We start from the raw sequence: 23076 nt of genomic DNA on the forward strand, positions 1-23076 counted from the left end.
TGCCTTAAAGGATTATACTAAAAAAATACCTGTTGGATAAAAAAAAACAAAAAAAAAAAAACCCGCCCAACAGGGCCACGTAAAAAGTTATACTCAGCAGTGGGTTTAAATGATGCATAAGGCAAAATGAAGTGATAAATCACATTTTCAGTGATGTATGGGCAAATTACAGAGATTATTAATGGTAAACTTTTCTGTAATACCAAAAAGGCTGTTTTTAAAAGAACTTAACAAAACAACTATACTGTAACAACAAAAATCTTTAAGCAGTCTGAACAAACCTAGTACTTCTACTTTAGATGGATGCCAGTAGATAAAACAACCCATGCAACAATTTATTTTTGTAGGGACTCACAATGCCTAAAATCTGTAACACCTATGTTTACAGGGCAGTGTGTTTGCAAGCTTTCTACTGGATTGACAAGAAATATTTCTGTGTTTCAGGCAAATCTGAATTTTAGCAAGATATAATCCTATAGGTGATTTAGCCCACCAAACATCACATTTTGCACAGACTGACCTTTTTGTAAACCATGCCTATATACAATTTATTTTTCTTACACTAATGGGATCTAAATTTCTGGGTTAACTGTAGAAGGTAAAAACAAGCAAGAGGACGATTATTGTAAAAATACAATGCATGATGTATTAAAATGGAAAAAAAATCTAAAACAATAAAATGACATCAGGAAATCACAAAGTCAAAAATCAACCTGAGGTTAGAACTATACAATTTACATGGGAACAGCAAAAATATAGTTTGATAAAAAAATGTTTTAAAGTTATACATTGCCAATATACAAAATGTTACCATGGTTTTATTCTGGCTTTGAGTGCTTAATTTCATACAAAATAGTATAAACATACTGTACACAAATATTGAGAAACAGTCACATTCTTTCACTTGTGGTTCTTAAACAAGTGTTTAGGATGACATGTCTGCTACAGCCTGCACTAGGGCAACAAGAAATAAGGAAAGATTCTGCCTGATTACATAAGCAGGCCTTGTCTTGTTCATTTCCCACCTTTTTAACATGTATATGATTATGTGAGTTTTTTGATCAAATGCTGCTTCCAGGTTCATTCCGGGTACGTGCCAAATGACTTATGAGAACAAGTGCAGACACCTGTACAGTAGGTTCAGGAGATGCTCTTGTCCACAGAGCAACCCTGCCAATTGACTAAGCAACACACCCCATTACTAAAAAGGTCTGAAAGATCCAATCTACAGTGAATTGTTTAATATCCATAATGCCACAAATAGCTTGTGCATATTTCGTTATTACTGTCAGAACTATTATCTCATACTTGTCAATGGAAATGTAAAAGCACCTTCAAACAGTTTAAGACAAAACAACTTTGTAGTATCTCAAATGCAAGCAGGCTGCATTAGCCCATCTACACAAGGCCTAGACAACTGGAAACCTGTACTGACAGAAATACAGAGGCTGTCGTTGCAGTGACACCCAGAAGTTAGCAGATTGTTTTTATGTAAACCATACAAATCACAACTCAATGGTTATTGTTCTTGGCTTTCAATAACATGTTTTAAATTTTGACACCACATGCTTCCTACCTTATACGAGAGTATGTTTACCATCTGCTATTGACTTCTTTAATTAACCTGGACTCAGCATTTTTGTCAAGTGTGTGATAGTTTTTTTTTTTTTTTTTGTTGGATCCTACTGAACAGTGGTCAGTTTTGTGAGCTTACCTTCATTTTTTTACTTTATACAGTAACATTCAATACTTTGACCGGCAACAACTGTAGCCTGTGCTGGTTGTACTGAAAAAAATGTATACTGTACACAAGCAGACGTGACAACCAACCCAAGAACCGAGATCAGAAGCTGCCATCAGGGTTTCAGTTTTTCATGGGAACACATGGTTTCAGCAAGGAGTGGACGGTGGGCTACAAGAAGGAGCGCCATGACCTGAAAGCTTGACAGACAAGTGTCCATTCTCCTGAGTGACCCGTTGTGTGTAGAACAGGATGTAAGCTTGTGCCTTGCAGACTTCTTCCACTGTGCATGTGTGCAACTTTGAGTCATTGCAGTGTACCCAGAATCCTAAAGGAAAGTTAAGGGTAACATTTGTTAAAGCAAGGGGTTAACATTATAGATGTGCACTCATGTACTACTGGCATTTTTTTCTGTTTACACAGTTATCCAATAGCATCGTACTTCTGTTCTGATCCCACCAGTGACAATGAATCAAATAAAGGCATCACAGATGAGAGATAGACAGATAAAGAAGGACATTGCATTCTGTGGTAATGAGTTAGAGACCCACTACAGCAAAAGTAAAATGTTGTAAACAAAGTGCGAATAAGAAGAATATTCTACATCTAAATTTCCTCTTCAGTCCTGCCAAACAGCATTCAAATTTAAATAAAATTTAAAACAGCTTGCCCACTCTCCATTTGCAGGCTCAGACCTGTGATGGGAGAGTGGGCAGGTTCTGGCATCATGATGTCACTCTGGGGGGAAGTTTCTTCCTCTTTGAGTGACACATGGCTCCCCGCACAGTTCAGAGTCCGTGCATTTGGTGGTCCGCGAGGTGCAAAAGGTTGGGGACAAATGTTGTAGAGCAATTCTCACAACCTCAGTGCTGTCAATTACAATGGATACAGCGGTCAGGGTAAAAGTAACATGAGGAAAAATCTGACACACAAGACCTGTCGGGTTTTTTCATTTTTCCTCCCTTGCTTCCTACTCTTAAAAAAGTTAAAATAACCCCCAAAGGGGTATCAGTGTTAATAAAGCATTAAGGTCTGGTCTGATGACATAGTGCCTCTGAGGATAGAACAGAATTATAAACATGCTACTGATAGTATTCTTATTAAATAAGCCCGGCTTTTTTTTTTTTTTTATATTTACTCGTAAGGCAATACAAGTTATTATATTCATACTGACATCATTTACCTCCTTCCGGGTTGTAGCAGAAAGCTGTATAATGTCCAGAACCAAATCCTTTCCCGTGATGCATCACCACAGCAGAGAGGTCATAGAGGAAGTTGTCAGCTTTTAGGGCTATAGTGGATTCTCTACAACAATACGGCTTCATGTTTAGCAACTGGTCAAACTGAACGTGTACACCAATTTTCTCACGATGATTACGACCAGACCACCTGAAAATGAAAAGGAAAGAAAGAAAATCATAAGACAGTTATGTTTAGATATGGATTGTTCCAGTTTCTGACAAGGGTAGTGTGCACTTTGGAAGCACATTAGAGATCAGATTAAGGGTTATAGTGTATTTTACTAATAGGTTAAAGTTTCTAATGTTTTTTCCTTTTAAGAGCATACAGGTTCTTTGCAATCTGCCTTTCAAAATAGCTATTCCACACTATGCAACCATTTTCAATAATAAACCCTCTTCCCCCCCAACAGCTAGAAACCTACCCTCAGATAATCTCTCTCTGTATATTAGCCAAATATATGTTTCTCCCAAACATCAGGAGAACAGTGCAAGTAAGGGCCCTAGCTGTCCCAGTTTTACTCAGAACATGGGTATATCATTACCTGAATCTCTTCAAATGGAGACGCAAGACTTGAGGTAGTCGACACACCATCAGCTGTTTCTGAGCTTCTGTAAGGATGACAGGTTTGGATGAGAACTTCCTGCGTTTGGCTGAATATATCAACAAAGAAATGGTTAGTGGAATTGTGATCAATCCACAAAAAACAAATACTGTGCCAAGAGCATAAACATTTCTAAGCCGAGTTTATAGCTTTACCTTTTACACCGTTTCCCCACCTTTTTTTATCGTTAACTTCAAAACACTGCAAGGAACAGTTTGGAATACATATTCTAATAATATCTAATGTAATACCAAAAAGTAATGACTAGAATAGGGAATGAAACGGGTTAATCCACTGCAAAACCTCTACTTCAAAAAGTTAACTTTCAAATTTTTTTCTAATGCTCTCCATAAAAACTCAGCACCTGAGATGCCAGGTCTGCCTACTTGCTATAAAATTCTGACAGGACTATCCTCCATGTAACTGTAACTGTTTTCTTTGGGATCAAAAAAAGACTATCCTCCCCCCTCTTACAATGACCCATGGGGCACCCATGATCCCTTTACCAGCTTTCATACCCTGGACCAATTTTGATGTGTACTAACCGTTGTATAATGTGAACACTCTAAATGACTTGCTGTTTTAGAGGTCTACCTGTCACAATTTGGCTCTGGTAAAATCCTATTGTAATAGAGCAATCAATGTTATTTACTGCACCTGTCGCTGGTTTGAATGTTTTGACCAAAGGACAATGTATGTTGCCGCATTGGGGATGCATAAAAATGTAAACCAGATGCACCCACAATCTGTTCATAGCAGTGTAAATGTACATTGTGGAGGATGCCAGGTATACTATGTTATTACCTTACAGCTAGTGTGTCATAAGTTTATAGTTGACTAAACTTGAAAAGTGCAGCTATATTGCAGAGGTAACAGTGTTCTCCCCAGCCCCTTTTAGCTGGGTGCACCCCCTGGCACTTTTTAGTAACCACCCGGCTGTTTTTGGGTGGTTACTGATTAGTTGGGTCATAATACAGGGGCTGCAACCCGCCTACAATTTCTTCCCACCTGGCTTAAAAATATTTCTGGGTTAAACACTGGGTAATGTAACAAAAGCAGAGAAATAGTGTAAAAGCTACAGAACATGCAACTAAGATCTCCTCATTGAAGTCTCTAATGCCATTTCATTACACAGCTATAAATCCAATCCTTTCAGCTGCTGGTACATGTCAAAGGCTTATTTTTTGCACAATGGTAAATGCCAGGATGGTGCCTGAAATGACCTTTGCATGTAATTACAGACAGTTTTAATGTGTAAAGAAGAGAGAATTTCTATTAGCAGCTTTAGGAATCATGTAGAACATATTAAATGTTCTTCTGGTAGAAAAAGCCACAGCAGGATGATGCTTTATAACTTATTATAAATTCTTTATCACAACAGCGATCCTAAAATGAATGGGTAATGGCTTAGTATGCTTTTATTTGTTATAGGCAAAAATGCATATATATGTATATAAATAACAATACCATGCACCTGAATATTTTGTATTCACACTTTCACTGACTAGGTCTCCATGCTTTGTATATTTTTTCCTCAGCTGTGTTGCTGAAAGAATGCAGTTTACAGAGCTCAGCAACTCAAAAGCGAGACTCAAGCCCAAAAGTGTTTTTAGTTTTGGGTAAAGTGGGAAAAAGTGTTACCAGGAAAGGAAGGGGTATTACACATTGTAGTCATGGACAGCAGTAAAACCTGACAGAAGTTCTCCCCTCTCCTTGGCCTGACATCAGTGTAGTAAATCTGACCTTTCCTAGAAGTGTTATTGGGGCTGATCAGCAATTGCAAGCCCTTAGTCCCGTCTTCAAATAAATTCCTTTGTACCCAGGCCTCAACTCCTCTCCGAACCGAGACTAACATCTGCCCTGTATGACATGCAGGAGTAAGGCTATGTGTTTTGACCTGCTTTAGCAAAATGCAGCGTTTACTGCTTCTAACTGCCTGCTCTGCGGAGTCAGGCGTTCTGGAAAGATTTCAGGCTTTTGCAAAAGGTTAAAGTTTCTAGTGAATGATATTTACTGCTCTTTACTTCCTCTACTCATTCCCAGGGTGTTGGTGGGCAGACATCAGACCCACTTAATAAGCGGGGCATCCAGATATCAAATAAGCCCTGGCACCTGACTGTCTTTCTAACCACATCTGAGCTACTAATGCACCTGGCTGCTTTTTGTTTTTCATCAGAGCTACAAATGCAAATCGCTGCCCTTTGATTCTAAACTGGACTACCAATGCACCTAGCTGTTTTTTGTTCCTTATCTGGACTACCAATGCCCCTGGGCTGCCCTTCCAACCACACCTGGGCAAGCAATTCACCTGGCTACCCTTTGCTTCCCATCTGGGCTATCAAGGCACCTAGCTGTTTGTTGCTGCATTTGGTCCATCAATGCACCTGGCTGCCTTTCCAACCACATCTGGGCTAGCAATGCACCTGGCAGCCCTTGGGGTAGATCTAGTAAATCTGAAACACTCCTTGCTGCCACAGCAAAAGGACTAAACCCTCCATAAAAATCATGACCCACTCACCCTTTTGTTAACACCAGGCTTCTGTCTCCTCCTTTGCTGTTGGGATAAAATGCTCCAAAATCTCCATCCATGTTTTTGCTTTTCTCCCAGAATATGAGTATGATGCATCATTAGTGTCCCACACCTCAGGACCAAAATGGATTTAAATGATCAGCTCTGCTGTGTCCACCTTTGCAGACATTGTTGTCACTCTATAGGGGAAGAGGCGTGGAGTGCAACTTCCTGTCCTAGGCACTGGGGGGAAGTTTGCAGGCATCAAAAATGTCTGATGTTAAAAACACTACAAATCGTTTCGATTTTACAGCAGGTCTCAACATGCCCTAGGAGTCCTACTCCTACTACTCCTTTAGAGATTAACTTAAATAAACCAGAGGCAACAGCGATCCTCGATGTGAAGGATGTGACAGGCTGGACAACACCAGTGGACCACATAGTTACCCTTGGAGACCCATGGTTCAGGAAAGTATTAAGGACAGTATTACTTGTTGGAAAAATGCTGACAACAGATGGGAAGGTCCCGTAGGATAAACATGGGCTTGGCCTTTAGACTGAACAGATTCTTCCCAGTTCTAAAGAACAGGCTCACTTGTGGATATACCATACCTAAAATATTAGGTCTCAACACATACAATGTACATGCTGCAAAATACTTTGTCAAAAGACATGACAAATGTAAGATTGGTAGAACAGAATATCCTTGAGAATACATACTGCATCTACTCACTGTTGCACTCATCACAGGCGTAGATCTTCCCCTCTAAAGCCTCAGTCTCTGTGAATTTCGCCAGCATCTCGGTCAGCATGCAGGGTCGCTGGGAGGCGCTCTCTTTCCCATTGCAATGATATCTCTCAGGAAACTCCAAGGATAAGTCCCAAAATGGCTCCACTGTATTGGACTTGTTGTCACAGGCAAGACAGGTGACCTGAACAAAATTGTGATGTATATTGGTTTATCAAGTTGTAGTCACATAATTTAAAAAAGGAATGAAACAGAGCTAAACAACAGAATGTATTTTAAAAGATCAAAAGTAGTCAATAAAGCATAAATCAATATAGTCTGGGTGGTGTAACAATATTTTTGACATAATACAAGGTGCTCTCTTTTGTATTTAAATGTTAAAGTATCTATAAGCAACATTTTATGCATGGCTAGGCCATATCCTGTTTAGAGGGAGAGCTCCAGCAGCTTCTTCAGGAAAACAGTATTGTACAAACGGTCAATAGGAAATCAAAAAAGACACAGACATGCATAGTGATATATGTGATTAGGTGAAGATTGAAAACGTTGGTCGGGTTAATACTCTGTATCCTCAGGTAAAAGTATGATGCATATTCAATATTGATATTTATAGATGGTTTGTGTTGTATTTAGTATATCCTACAGGGGGCGCTATTGCATCCATCCATCAAGGTTGTAAGGTGTAGAGGAGAGGCTTTAGCCTTCCATTACCAACGAAGGGAAAAGTCTTACAGGCTTGTAGTTATGGCACCAGAGAGGGGTCTGACAAGAGTGTGAGCAGAAAAGCACAGCCAAATGATTTCGATCCAGGGTTGTCATCTTAATCTTGGCCTAAGTATTTGATTTTGAGTGAACAAACAGAATGGGGTTGAGTAGAGTTACATTTGAAAGGAGCCTTCAGCTCCAGTCTGGGATCTAACAAGAGACCAGAGTGTAGCTTTAATCTTTCATGTACCTCTCTACCTACAAAATATCAACTCTGTGTACCGCTCAAGACACAACCTCTTTAACAAAAGTCTCCTGGCTTCTGTGTGAAAGGATGTACATTTATTCCAATAAAAAAGGCTATGAGTAGGAATAATTGTTTAGCAATGTCTGTAAAGGAGAGCAATCAGCTATGTAATGGTTGTAAAGTCAAAATGATGACCTATGTGCTCTAGAAAACACAAGTTTTGCAAGAAATCTCATATTGGGGTGCAAAAGTGTAAGTGAACAAATACAGCAAGACAGATTTAAACTGTTAAGTATATACTATATATTAATTTGAGCACCCCCCCTTCCTTTCCAAAGATGAAGATAAATAATTCTAGGTACTGGTCATATAGGAAAGGTAGCTGACACTGCTAGAAATCCATTTAAGGACAATTAAAAAATTAAGGAAAATGGATGTCAAAAATTCAGGTTGTTTACAAAACATGTTTGCAGAACATAATTCTAGATTAGGAGTAAATCCTAAAAGATTCAGGAAGATAGAGGTAAAGGATGACTGAACCCACAAACATGCTTTCTTAGATGAGTCGGCTGCATTAGGCAACATATACACAGAAATAACCTTCTAAAGTACAGAAATTATCTACTGATAATGTTAGAAATGCAGTGCTCTTTAGCGAGTTGACCTAGCAGTTGTCGGAAACCAAATGACCCCATTAAAAGATTTCTTGTTTTGTCAGTTTATTGAATAATTCATCACTATCTATTTGGTGATGTAAACCAGTGGTCACCAGTGCAAACCTAGCTGTGAATCTTCCCACAAAGGTTTAACCTTTCCCCAATGTATCCAGAAAAAAAGTCTTCAGATGTGTTTCCATCAACTTTTAGATGATAGCTCATGGCTCGAATTTTGAGATAGGTGTAAACCTGCCCTAAATATTGTATTGTTTAATATTGGTAAATATTTAATAAAATCATTCATGCATAATTCCCACTCCATGCTATTGGATTTTGTGTTATTTCAATAAACTTTAGTGGAAAAAATTGGGATCCTGCTATGCAATCTTATAAAGGATTCCAATCTGCCACAATGCATCTGGAAGGTGGAAGGCTGCATTGTCCTTTTGTGACCATTGCTCCCTAAAGATTGTTTACCAAAAAGATGAAAAAAAGGACTAAAAATGTGATTGTGTTTAAGATCCCAATGGCAACATGTTGAAGCTGCATTGTTTTTCCTTAAAAAAAAATCCACCTAAAATAATCAAGAAATTGATAATCAATAAAGCAAAAACCTGTTAGCAAGGATTCAATGATGGTTACCATACAAAGTCCGCCTCTACAGCCTGCCTTTTGGTGGACACACAAAACCAAACCATATTCCATTTAAAACTGTTGCAAACATGTACAGCTCTGTTTTACCTCTACAGGAAATATAGTCTACAGTGTTGTTATAAGTGTAATCTATGCCGCATGAAAACAGCTGACCTACAGCACTTTCAGGCTGAAGTGCACTTATCTGACTTGCATAACAGCTGCTGCTGCTCCTCCTTGAGCAGATTACCAAGAAGTGACTAGAAGGAAAATGGACACCTCTGATGACAACGAAAAAGGAGGGGACCCAGCACACGGTCAGTCAAAATGGAAGCGGTAGAGACAGGTGTGTGCACATGAAATCACTCCATCCTTAAAAAGACTTTGCACAGAAGACCCTGACCTCACAATCCTTTGGATAGTCGATAACAATTTGCTCACAAATATAAAAATAACAAAGGTTCAGAATTCAAAACAAAACCAGGGAAGATACTACAGTGGCACCAGCCTAAATATTTTTGCAAGCATTAAAATAAATAATCAGTATATTCACTGCCATGTTTGTATCCCCTATCTGGTTCTAGGTAGAAATTTTTTCGTCAGCCGTGAAATATTTAGTGCCCGGTGCAGTCAGTTATTACACAGTAATTAGCCAAAGTTATAGGGAATCATCCATGAAGTAATAAAATTGCTTCTTTTGAAATCCTTTAGTGGAAGCTGCATGTTCCCTGACTCCCAGACTGAATGGTTGGTACAGGACAGTGGCCGAGACGAGGTTTAGTCTCAGTGTTCCGAAGTATTAGATAGTCAGGCAACTGTATAAGCAGAGGCCAGCAATGGCATCCTACATATTTCTTTATTAACTGAAGGAAAAGCAACACAAGGAGCCAATCATTTCTACTGCAATGCAAGAAGCATCCGAATAAGAGGAGAAAGCAGGGATAGAAGGTTAATTTATCAGTCTGTTGCTCCACTTTCTGCAGAAGAAAAAGATCTGTAAATACTGATCACATTCAAAGGGATAAAATTTGGGGAGATGTTCATGTATTGTTAATTTTTCATTTTGCTCCCACATACACTTTAAAAATAATCAAGTTTTATTAAAGTATTGCTCAATTACTAAAACATAATTAACATTTAGTAGTACTACAGCCTTCAAAAATCTCACAATAACCAGTTGCGTGTGCCAGTGACATCCCCCTAATGCACCTTTCTGTGATAGTGTGACAACAATAATGCACTGCTCCTGAATTCAGAGCAGTGTTGTCACCCTCACATAGGCTGTACCTGCTTTTACCATGTGGAATAAAATGGCATGTTCACTGTTGATTCACATGTTTGTAGCTGGATACTGAAGCCACACCTAGTCCTGTAGGTAGCGTTCTGGGAGCGACAGAACTGCGTCCAATGCTAAAACCCTCACACTTTTCATAGCGCTTCATTCCTTCCACTCAGGATCTGAAATTATCAAAATGTAAATATTTTATATATCGCCATATGATACTCTGTCGCTCACAAAATGCAGTTGGTTGGTAATGGTTTGGCTAGGCTCCTGTAGGTTGCAGTGGTTTTTTTTTTTATATTGTAACACCAATAACTTAATGTTTACATACCCTAACCTTTATTCATCACTCAAAATGGAAACAAAAAACAATGTTTTATTTTTTTTTACTTTGAGGTTAGTGAAATTGGTTTCCAACCATTTTCATATTACTTGCCTGGATATATACTTACCTGCCTGCTGCTTTGCTTCTGTGATTTTGTTTAAAGGCGGAGTTGCCCTGCTCGGTCTTTAAACAAAATAAGTCTGCGCCAGGTCCTGCACCTATTGTACATAGGCCTATTCAAATTGCTGTTCCTGGGTGGCTATGATGTGTTTTAGTTACTGCTTCACAATTGTGCCTACACGATGCTTGCAACATCTGGCCTTACAGAAAAAGTCACTGGGGTGACCAAAGAAAGCACGCCAACCATCCATTACAACATTCAGAAGGTGTTATGGTGCCACAGGGCAGGATGGTGGACCCCTCGTGCTGGCGGAGACGTGCACGGGGCACAGGGACTAAGCAACAGCCTGGTCTTCTCCAGAGGTGAGGATGTTACCCTGCAGGCTGTCGCCAGGTGGCGGCCCTCGTGCATGCACAGGCCAGTTACTACTGACAGACAGAAATAGAGCGTGGTCAGACAAGCCAGATGTCAGAGCAGGCGGCAAACAGGAGTAGTGAAAAAATGCCAAAGGTCAGGGCAAGAGGTGATCAGGAGTAGTCAAGGGTCAAAGCCGGGGTTGGTACACAGGAGAATCAGTAACAGGAGACACAGACAGGAACAACAGGAACCTGGGAACAAAGCCAAGAACTACTCCTTGTTCAGGCAACTTTCTGTTGCCATTCTCTTAGGGGAAGGTCATACGATGGATGGCAGCCATGTGATCTGCAGACTCTCAACCAACCACCAGAGGGAGTGCAGGCAAAGAGGCAGTTTCAGGTGGTGTTCACAAGCCTGCGAGCAGGTGGAGTGCATCTACAGAACACTAGCCCTCTGAGGTAAATGGGCAGCTGACAGTCATATGACCTAGACCAGGAAGTGAGCAGGGACTGGGATCCCTGAGCAGAGTTGATGCTGGCAGCAATGGAATGCAAGGTGGGTGACACTGAAGAGGGCAGAGATGCTCTGGTCCTGCGGGGATCTGTGACAGAGCCAGCTGTGGTAAGTAGTAGCTGGCAGGCCGTTAGACACCTGAGAACAGCCGATCTGGACAAACCTAAATATTCTTTTCGCTGGGTCTGTATGTCCTGCATATGTTGTTAAAAACATAGCAATGAATAATATATCACACAGCTAGCCACATATAAGCAAAATTCTTGATGGTGGGAGATGCTGAAGAAACTGAATAGTGATGCTATTTCTACATCAGCCAATAAGATTTAATTGACTACATAAAATAAAAAGATTTTTGTTGCTGTAAGCCAAATCTGTGTTTTACAGCATTAGCTGATTCTTTACCACTCATACCACATAACCCCATACAATAGATTTTTTTTTTTGCTAAATGCTTTCTCATCCAATGCCTTGTCCTCATTCATCCATATAATAGAAAGACATACCCTGTGCCCATAGACAGGTGGGTGCACCAAACCAGTTCGATTCCCCCAACAGTGTTCCAGGTACACATGCACTGGACACAAGAGCAATAACTTCATGGCAACCACGGCTATATGGGGAATCATTACTTGTATTTTTAAACAATACTGCAGCAAAAGCTGGATTTGTCATTTTTTTATTTGGTTAGTCACCATAGTCTTGTTATTTTTGGCTAGAGTTTGGTTCCATCAGCTGTTTATTATTACTCCTCCTGGTACCTACTTTCTACCCCACTTTCACATCTTCTGTAACTTAAACCCTGCACAGGTTTTCTTCTAGTTCCAGCTCTTAGCTGGAAATTCTTTTGTTTATTTTTAACTGTTAAATATAACCATGAATGTGTGAATATGCTTTCTTACATCTGGTAAGTACGTACAAAAAAAAAAAAAATTCTTCCAGAAACTCAATGTATGCCTATGTCCTGTACACCCTGCAGCCTCAGTGAGTGTCATCCTGGTAAAAAAAAATAAAAAAAAAGTAAGTGGCAATAAATTATATTCTTGGATTCAGATACACTTTAAATGAGATGGTTTTGTAAAATTTCCTTTTTTAAAGAAGTTAAACACAGTAAACAAGCCAGGACTGCCTGATTACTTATCAGACTCCTTGGTCTGAATCAGAACAATGCTCGCCATACACTGATCAATCTTTTCAATAGATTCAATATAAACATGACAGTGTGTGCGAATTTGGCTCCAACAAAATCCTGGTGAAAGTGCATCTCTTCTTCATCACCTAGAAGAATATGTGGCAAATAGTGACCTGCTTTTCACTATTTTTGGATCCAGGACAAAAGTGTAGACATTTTTATGTATGAGGCCCAGTCCCATGCAGAGATCAAACACGTTTGTGATGACTGTATTACTAAAACGAGAGGCATACAAAACATCAAAATGTAAATGATAATTATTCAGCTTTTTTTTTTTTTTTAAACCCACAACCCTTACCCTGAAAAAGCAGAACTGCAACTATTTAGCAATAATATCGGAGCACATAGTGAAGACAGGCATTGGTCACCGACAAAGTATATCCAGGAAACACTTTCTGCAGCAGACAGGGTGATTGACATATACAAGTATCAGATGTATTGTTTATCTGGGTAATACACAGAAAATGGCTCTCTCTGCAATATCATCCACATATTCCTGATATTTCCCTCAGTCTTCTTATATTCAACCTACCATTTGCTCACTAAAGAATTTTTCAGTGATTCTATCTTGCCAAGCCTGGGATTGGTAATGAAGAAAAAAGAGAAAGAAAAGAACAAGCTTTTATTGGCTCTAATATTTGGAACTTTTATTGGTATATTAAAAAGATTTTTTGAAAAACAAAATATGGTTGTTTTTGTTGAACAGGTGTTTGCTTTATAATTTGATATTACAAAATATATGAATTATTTAGGCATTTAGGGTAAATCATACAAGTGACAATATGTGAATGTATATAAGAATGGGAAAAGAAAAAATCCAAGGTAAAAAGGTGAAATTGTCAGCAGTGACAACATGAAGATAGCAAAGTAAAGATGGCTCTGGATTGCGGAATTTTGAAATTCAATTAATCATAGAGTCCAATTGGGTATTATAGTTCTCCTTCCATTATGCAATTGTGTGACTATGTTATAGTTGTCCAAGTTGTATATGATACCACCCAACCAATGTTGAGAGATGAAATAATGTCCAATCCTATTACATGGATTGGTTAACTTGATAGAGAGATCTCATATGATGTATGATATATTGGTAGTTGATTAATTTATGTGTGCCAAAAAAGGTAAGTACTTGTGATCCAACAAGTCCTAGCAAGTTAGTATTTACTAGTCAATTAGTGCACCAATGTTTAAGGGAGAAACTCCTTAAGGTGATCAGTAAATGTAATAAGTCCATTTACATTGGTGATTCAGTGTGGAAAAGAAAAAGCGTATCCGCAGCCAGCCACATTCTTCAGAGCTGCAAACAGTTAATTTAAGAGAAAATGCTTGGTGATTATGTGATAGTATGTGTCTATATGCAATAAAATTTTGCAGATTAGCAGTAAATTAAAGGGGATTTCCAACTTAAAACAGAAATCAGCCATCTGCCTAAAACACCTGTACAAATAAATGTGGATTTCAGATGACAGACTGTCCAGGCTAATAACCCAGACATAACCATGTGTGAGCTGATAGCAGAAAATGACTAAAAAAAAAAAAAAGTCAGCGGTGTATTCAGCAGCACTGATTACCTGGTTTATGGGATCTGATCAGAAGTGCTCACCCAACCCTGTCCCTCTAGCTAACTATTGTTCATACACTTTCCTGAAATATAACAAGATATGTTGCTGATATAAGAAATTGTTGAGCTGTATTAGCAGAGGTCACTTATAGGGGATATATAAAAAAAAAGCTTCCTTCCATCCCCAGTAATAAATGGCTTTAGTACCATCACAAGCAAAAGTCTGTAACAGAGGACTCCTCCATCATGTGTATTTCACAACTTTAGTTGAACATAATGAATATAATATTAGAAGTGAACATATACACATATATATATATATACACATATATATATATATATAGCTGGGTGCACCACCCTGCACTTTTCAGCACCCACCCGGCTGTTTTTGGGTGGTTACTAAAGAGTTTGGTCACAATACAGGGCTGCCACCCACCTACAATTTCTTCCCACCCGGCTTAAAAAAATTTCTGGGTTGACCACTGTATATAGCTGGAGCTACTAGGAGTATATCATATTAACCAAAGTACTATTCATTTCAGCCTCTCTTACCTCATGGTGAACATTAAAAATATAAAGTGTGGTGAGCCACATAATGCAGGTATAAACAACATGCATTTGGAAACATTAATTTGGTTTACTGCTTATGGTTAAGCATATAACCCATGAGATTCTCAGATAAAACAAATGATTTGCAGGGAGAATTCTGGTAGTCACAACAAAAACAGATAAAAATGAATATGTTACTATTGAGTCACTGGCATTGGACCATTGCCTGATGTATCGTTTGTGTTTCAATGTACATCTTGGTACTTTTTGAAAGTCATTATATACTCTATATCAGAACATCACTGAATGTTTACAAGATGACCTTCACAGAAACTTTGCAAACAGTTGAGGAAAACTTTCAAGCAAATATCCAATTACAGAGGTGAAGAAATCTGTGTAGTATTGTGTAGCCAACCATATCACTCACACAATCCTGCTACAACATGACACCTTTATTCAACGCCAGGAGTTTCCGGAGTTACTTTCCAGATAACTGGTCCCAGAATGAGCATCAACACACTGGAGAAATGCAGCCCCCTTTTAACCTGGGACTGAAACATGTTAGCATGACAGCAATTCAGTCGGGTTTAAATCATTTATAATACAGTACTGTGCCTCCAGCTTTTAGCCTGTTTTCCAGTGTGCAGAGGATTAGGAAAGATTTGTATATAGACAGAAAAAATACTAGCAGTATGTACTACATTTAAAATATTTAAATATACATTTATATATAAATTATTAGTGTATTTTATCTGTGCTTAGAGCTCATATATAAAACACAACTCTGGGCTGTTTTTTATTGTACCCATGTAGTGGGATCCTCTTAGCACTGCACTGTGTTCATGCTCATATGGCAAGAGGGGAAAGAAGCATGGACAAATACTTTATTTTTTGCTCCTGCAGGCTTCCTAATCTTACTGTACCAGTTGCCCCAAGGATACCACTACACTTCACTCCCTGGCCTGTACAATGAAGGATCAGCAGTTCTGCATTGTATGGAATACGGCAAAGGCCTGCCCACAACCTAGAACAATGAACAGCGGAAGAGAAAGAAATCGGGTAAGTATTTGTACTTTTACTTTCTCCATTAGCCAAATGGGCATTTTTTCCTTGCAGTCCAGGAGAGAATGCATGGAGTTGGGCTTTAAATAAAGACAAATCCAGTTAAGTCAGGCTTTTTACACAAAGGATGCCTCATTGCTTAAACTAAAGGCGGGCTCTGGTTGTATTAAAGTATACCTGCTGTAGAGGTTAGTGCAAGGCAAATGAAATAATGTGCACAAATGAAAGATCCCTCCAGCATGGCTTCAGTATCATGCCAAGAAGTAGTAAAGAAATGTGGGAGATCGGACGCTTGCATTGATTCTGCTGCCCTTGATGGGATTTGATTGTTATGCTTCAGTGCACCTAAAAAGGTTTCTTCCCAGAGTCCATTCAATAACAAAGGAAAGGGGTGCACACAGCCTTTTGTCAAAAAAAAGGGTTAACAATTAAAATTCATGGGCTGTAAAAGTTAAGAAAAAAAAACAGTCCTTCTGCATATGTAAGGCCAAAAAGCAAAAGGGAACCCTAAGAGTCCAGCATGCATAACAATTGTCAGATCCACAACTAAAGTAAATGCAGCTGAATGGTATTCCTTTACAATCCACAATTAATGATCTGACCAAACACACAAGAGAATATACTGTGTAATCTAACAGCAAGAAATCTCACCAACTGCTAGATCCTCTTTATGACTTGTATGCCTGCTGAGTTGAAGGTTTTGACTCCTTTATAAATGACTGAGAGAAAAGAGCAAAATGACCCTGGATAATCCATCAGACACTTGTCTCTTGTCAATTACTGCTAGGAACACCAAACCTAACTGGTGGTAACTAAAAAATGCTTATCATTGGTCAGTGCTATGCTTATGTCTGGTTAGAACAATCAAAAAATATGAACAAACCAGGTAACTGTTCCTATGTCACATTGGCACAGTCATGGAAAAACAGAGAACTGTTTTCAGGACTATAGAACTGTGGCATTTTATTTAAGAAAACAATGAAAAATAACCGGCAAGCTGTGCAACCTTATGATTGCAAATTGCATCCTATAATTAGTTTACATACCTGACTGAGAAGCTGCCCATGAAAAATGGTGTTGACTACATTTAGGACCTGTTTGATGAGTTTTCTCTGAGAGCTGGGAATTAGGGTTGGGTACCTGGTCCCGGTTGTCTCTAGTTCCTGTTGTACTTTATCCAAAAGTTCACATAAAAATTCCTGAGCATCTTGCTGTGCATAACCACGAAAGGCTGGGATTAGTCTCCACACTGAATGAAGCATGGCAAAGGGTGAGACTAGCGCCCACTTACCAGACCACATAACTTGGAAGAGCGTATGCAACTCGTGGCATAAGGAAATGTGCGTTGAGCTGGGTTTAGGTTGAATGAGTTCCATATTTCTACCTTTTGAAGCCCCACCACTCAGACCAGATGAGGAGCTTTGGCGCTTTACCAAAGGCCTTTCCACTTTACTGTGCTTTTTTGTTATTTTAGCAAAGTCTGTAGCAGGGGGGATTTGGCTGGATGATCTTGTTTTTCCATTGGCTGCAGCTGCTAATAGCTCCTGAGTTTGATTTAGGTCAAGCTGCATGAAACATTCCCGGAAAACATGCAAATGACTCAAAATCTGAAGAATAGAGTTCATATAGCACGTGTTCCCCAAGTTCCTCAGGCCTGTCACACCAGGGGTCACAGTGGTTTTTTTTTTCACTGGGGAATCACTTAACGTTTTTTTACAAGGGTCTTCCGAGGTAGATCCTGAAGGTTTTTGTTTTGTGGTGGGGGCTGGCTTTTGGTGCTTTTTCTGCAGTGGTGGCGATGTCAACTTTTGCAGTTGCTCCTGCAAGCGGGAGCTCTTACGTGGCGGAGTACTTTCCATCTCTTGCTTTAATTTGTGCTTTAGCATCTGACGCTTTTTTCTTGCTTCCTCCTTCCTTTGTTCAACCTCTTCCCTGAGGCGTTCTTCCTCCAACCTCTGTTTACCTTTGGGAGTCAAAGCAAACCAAGACCTAAACACTTTCCCCAATAGTGCATGTCTTCGATGCCAAAGAGCAGTAAAGGTAAGGTCTTCATTCTGGAGCAGTGCTTTTGCACCTTGGTGAGACGTAAAAGTGTCATCCACAGCTACCATAGATCGCAGTGTTCGACCACTGCGTGTTGTACAGTCATAGTTTTGACTTTTGATTGCACTTAACGTGCTACGTAAAAGTTTAAGGTCACCAGTGGCATTGTCATTGAGAACATAATCATCGCAAAGATAACAGAAAACGTAGAGTTCATTCACCTCCAGTGCTATAGGATGCTTACTTTCCTGAAAGTGTTGCAGTGCATGTTCTTCAATGTATCGACCACATGCCACATGTGAACAACTCAAGCAAGCCCACACCGACTCTGTAGTGTTGCAGTCCACACAATGCCACTTCTGAGGGTTCAGTATTGAGTGGTCTTGGGCGAGGCGCAGTCGACCTACATGTCTACATTTATCCATCTTCAATATTTGGAATTTGAGGTCAGCTATGGAGTACCTCATCTGTGGCTTTTTGCACATACATTCTGACCTGCAAACACAAGAATTATGATAAGTATAACCACATTGGAGGAGTCTACGAAGAGTAGTTAGGTTTGCTGCTATGATATTCCGAGTCCATAACAAAACTAAATATTTTATTCATTGTAGATTCTTCTAATGTACAAGAATAGGTCTATCCTTACAGCATGAAAAACTGCTTAATATAATATGAATGTCTATCGAAGTTGCCCAAAAACAGAACTGAACATGAAAAAAAAATGTTTCGGAACATATGTATGTGAAAATAGGGAATAAATTCTTCACCCACACTAGAATACTTCTGGACAGTGGAATGAGTGTATTAGAGGAACTGAAAGACCGCTGTGCCACTAGTGGTTTTATTTCCAGTCATCTGACAGTGAAAGTGGTATTCACATTACTTATCCTGGAGACTACAAAGTCTATACAAAGGCTGATATTGATATTTATTAGCTGTACAGACTAGTCTATCAACATCTGATCATGCAGTTTTCCCAGAGTATGTATGTTTGTTGTGAACAAAAAAATATTTCAGTAAAGTGTTTTCCAATAAATGAGCAATGCCATAACTAAGAGTACAATGCTTTAAACATTTCAGCAAAAATCAAGGGAAAAAAAATGAATGCTGAGCTAATACTATTGGTAAGCTACAATGACACTAGCCAAATAAAAGGAGAATTCTTTTGGGAAATGTCCATACTTCTGTCACAACCACTAACCAGCATGCACAGATTGGGGGCAAACACTGGCACAAGGAGAATTATTTAAAACTGGATTTGCTTCTGGAAAGATAGTACAAATGAAAAGCAGAACACACTACTACTTTTCAGTGTGAATAATCACCAAACATACATGTATGTATAATATTACAACTCATGTACATTCACAACATCAGGGGATTTAATGAACGTTTGTGATTTACTACACTAACACAAATTTAACACAATCACTTGTTAAATTCTTTCTCACTGCAATTATTTGGCAATGAAGATCACAAGCAAATCTGAGTAACATTTAAATGGTTTAATCCATACCTAACAAATTGTTTTTCAACAGACACAGAAGACCTATATTACCTTAAATTATTCTGGTCTTTTATGGAATTTATAAGAGAACAACCGCCTTAGCAGTAAAAGGGACTTTTACATCCTTCTTGATATTTGTTTACTTTTATCTTATTTAAAGAACACAACAGCACGAGTACAAATACTATAAAAAGCACAGCTTGTAGCTATACAAGGACAAGCCTGTGAAGTAAAGCCCACAGATCGTCCTAATGTTGTCTCCAAGAAGTATAAAAAGTTAACAAATGACTTCGCCACCCCATAATAACATTTTCACTTTCAGGACTACTAACCATTTAACCTTTCTGACTAGTAGTGCTAACTATTGTATTCTAAGCTTTCAGCCGAGCCAATAAAATACAACACGTGACTCTCAATTATTCTCAGAGTACCATAATAATACAGATGTCTGCTCCTAATTCTAGTGCTTCTCAGGACTATGAGACTAAGTCATTTACACCTGTACAAGTACCACTGTTTATATCTGTAATATCAGATTTATTAAATACAAACAACCAGAAATCACTATCCTGATTATAGTTAGGTGAAAGATAATTTGTTGCTGTTGCAAACCCTATGGGACACGCTGACCCATTATCATTGTTTTTTTGTTTACTGTGGCCTTTCTCAGACACAGTCACAAGCTAAAACATCAGTGGGACTACACTTTAATGGAAGCCGCCATTTCTAACACTAGGGTAATGACATAAGGTGGAATTTGCTTGTTCCCATTCTTGATCTGACAGATTGAATCAGATATTGGATTGGCCCATTATAAACACATACAACCATTTGCAAAACTTTTATTCTTACTTGGAAATTTCCAAACTTGTTTACCCCATGTCTAGTGCATTGAAGGAGGTCCTTGTATACAGCTGTCTACTGGCACTCTTAGAGAGAAGGTATATTAAATAGTATGGAGTTTAGAAATTGTGTCTCCCATAAAGAAACGCTGGATAGTTAATTTACTTAACAGGTCCCATCTAAATATTCTGGTGGTAGATGTCAGCACAGCTTCCAAGGATATTAGCAGGGGTTCTACTTTATATGTTCATTCATTAATTTAGACTTACTGATATAGTACATAGATAATAGTATAGATAATATAGATCGTTTCTTTATACTATAGAAAATCAATAGCAGATAGAACACCATAAAAAGGGCAGAAACAAAGCAAGTAACTTTAAAAAGGTGGTGTCACCCAGGAGGACTTAGGAAATTAAAACCCAGGAGATTACAACATCCACCAGACTTGCAGCTAAAAAAAGCCTTTGGGTTGAAGAATCCTTCAATAAAGTATGTAAAGCCAAACTAATATTTTGGATAAGGTAGGCAATGGATACGACCCATGTCAGGTTTATTTATATTGAATCAGTAAAGGATAGGAAATTTTGGACAATTTTCTTCCTACCAAAACATATGGCACTAATATTTCCCCTTACCCCCAGCCTAGAATATTAGATCCCTATAACTTTCTGTATGTATCGGAGACTGTGGTCACCAGCAGAAATGTGAGGGTGAAGTTTCCCAAGCAGGAACAAAGACGGCAATAAAAACCATGACCGAGCTTTTAACACTTCCTCACGCTATCCAAAACTCAAAAAAGCTTTTGGCCTCTCATACAATTTAAGTCACACACATACATGAGAGGGAAAGAAATGTTTCTGTTTACCCACCACATTCACAATATGATCTTCAATCACCACATTTTCAGCATGCTAAACCTATTTTCCTATATTTTCAAAAAGTGGATTTGAAATTTTATAACAAATCACTGCTTTGATCTGTAACTTGAGGCCAGCACAAGACATTGGCAATCTCTTTTAGGGCAATGAAAAAAAGTTCTATTTGTTGACCAAGGAGCTAATGATAAAACAATGAATCTATACACCAAGCATAATAGAACACAAAAGATAGGGCAATGTAACACACATTATCAACTATAATCTGAAGATCTCATGCCAAGTGCAAAGTAGCAGCAAAGTGTAACTTTATATACAATACTAGTGAGTGAAATGTCAGGCTGATATCTCAGTATCATCACATCAGACAGATGTAGTATTTGTATATTGGACAGCACATGACATTTCATACCCCAGCACTTTCCGGGGTCACCTCTGCTATATAGAGGGATTGCTGCAACCTGAGACACAAAGCAGCAACATGAAAACCATTGCTAACCAAACACAATCATTATTTCACCATCTTGGTGAAATCTGGTAACAAAAAAAGGAATTGATTTTTCTTCCATATAATTAGCAGGTTAGGCACATGGGAAATACAATTACCACAATCTACCAAATTAGATGTATTGTTATATAATTGTGAAGAATGACAAATAAGTGAATCAGAGTGTGGAAAGAAGAGTCACAGATCACTACTGATGGGAGTCCTTCAGAAAACTACTTTTTATTTACTACACTAATTCACATTACACAATGAGGAGTTTTCTGCTGTTCCTGCAATGTGCCGGACACATACATGTGCAGATTGTTTCCAGGAATGGAGGGGTCCCCACCATGTAATGAGTGACAAGTTTGCTGTGTGTGGTCAGTGTATAGAGGGGCCAGGCATTGTGTTATGTGTGTGCTACCCCTGTGGCCCCCAGCACAGGCTATGTGTGGCCCCTTCTATAAGACATGGGGTGTCCAGGCTCCGGTGTAGCCCGGGCATTAGGCGGCCCCCTTTGGCCGGTGACATGTGCACTGAGCAGGCGGTACACAGCCCGGCCCCATACAGCTAGGACATCTGTGCCATTGTCCGACCACAAGCAGACACTCACCGTGCAGACGTGTTGCTGCTCCCCGGGGAGGGAGAAGCGGAGCGGGGACAACAATAACAAAGTGGGCTTTTCACTCAGCCCGCCGCTCTGCTCTCTCTCTCACGACGGTGACGAAGAGGATGACGGCTGAGAGGAGGGAGGTGGAGAAGGGGGAATCCGGGCTCACAGCAGCTCTGCCGCCGGGGATAGGCGGGGCTTGAGACTGAGCAACAACAGCTCGCGTTCCTGATTGGAACAAAGGACAGAGAGAGGGCGTGTCCTGATGTGCGACAAGTCACCATGTTAGCTGTGGGCAGAAGAATCCATGCGGCGCATTGTAACACTGCTAGTAAAACCTTGTGTTCTACTGTTCAGATTGGGAGCGCTAGAACGTACACACACACTTCTACACACATACAAACAGGGAGATTATTGTCAAGGTTTATTTTTTTTATGACGTTATACATAACATACACTACACTCTGATCCTAATACATTAACTAAGAATATCTCCCGCTAGGACCCTAATCCGACGGCTATGGTTGTCCTGGTCCCAATATTATTGTTGTGCAAAAAATCCGCAACCAAATGCATGGCCAAGACAATGGGGCTCAGTGCTGAGCCCTGGCACAAAATGGAGGCATTTCCCTAGCAACCAATCAGATACCTGCATTTTATG

General features: G+C 39.3%; 1 protein-coding gene across 3 annotated transcripts; it reads right to left on the bottom strand.

Moving 5' to 3' along the window:
- Positions 1–243: 243 nt before the first annotated feature.
- Positions 244–22602, bottom strand: USP44 (ubiquitin specific peptidase 44). 3 transcript variants are annotated; one of them, XM_072401276.1, is made up of 6 exons: positions 22419–22602; positions 17091–18582; positions 6827–7025; positions 3525–3591; positions 2925–3130; positions 244–2069 (listed from the first exon to the last, which is right to left on the bottom strand). In XM_072401276.1, the coding sequence occupies exons 2-6, from the start codon at positions 18570–18572 to the stop codon at positions 1891–1893; spliced, it is 2133 nt and encodes a 710-aa protein (XP_072257377.1). In that variant the 5' UTR covers positions 18573–18582; positions 22419–22602; the 3' UTR covers positions 244–1890. The 3 variants fall into 3 exon arrangements, with proteins under 3 accessions (XP_072257377.1, XP_072257376.1, XP_072257378.1); XM_072401275.1 differs by having other exon boundaries at positions 3525–3633; XM_072401277.1 differs by having other exon boundaries at positions 1930–2069; positions 2916–3130; positions 3525–3633.
- Positions 22603–23076: the final 474 nt, after the last annotated feature.

The sequence above is a fragment of the Pyxicephalus adspersus genome, chromosome 2 (genome assembly GCF_032062135.1).
Source record: "Pyxicephalus adspersus chromosome 2, UCB_Pads_2.0, whole genome shotgun sequence".
NCBI classification, from domain to species: Eukaryota; Metazoa; Chordata; class Amphibia; order Anura; family Pyxicephalidae; genus Pyxicephalus; species Pyxicephalus adspersus.

Coding starts and splice junctions, on each gene's coding strand:
- USP44 (XM_072401275.1), bottom strand. CDS start 18,572: ATGTGCAAAAAGCCACAGATGAGGTACTCCATAGCTGACCTCAAATTC. Junction 3,131..3,524: donor CTCCATTTGAAGAGATTCAG/GTAATGATATAC, acceptor TTTCATTTTCAG/GTGGTCTGGTCGTAATCATC. Junction 2,070..2,924: donor CTGCTACAACCCGGAAGGAG/GTAAATGATGTC, acceptor ACTTTCCTTTAG/GATTCTGGGTACACTGCAAT.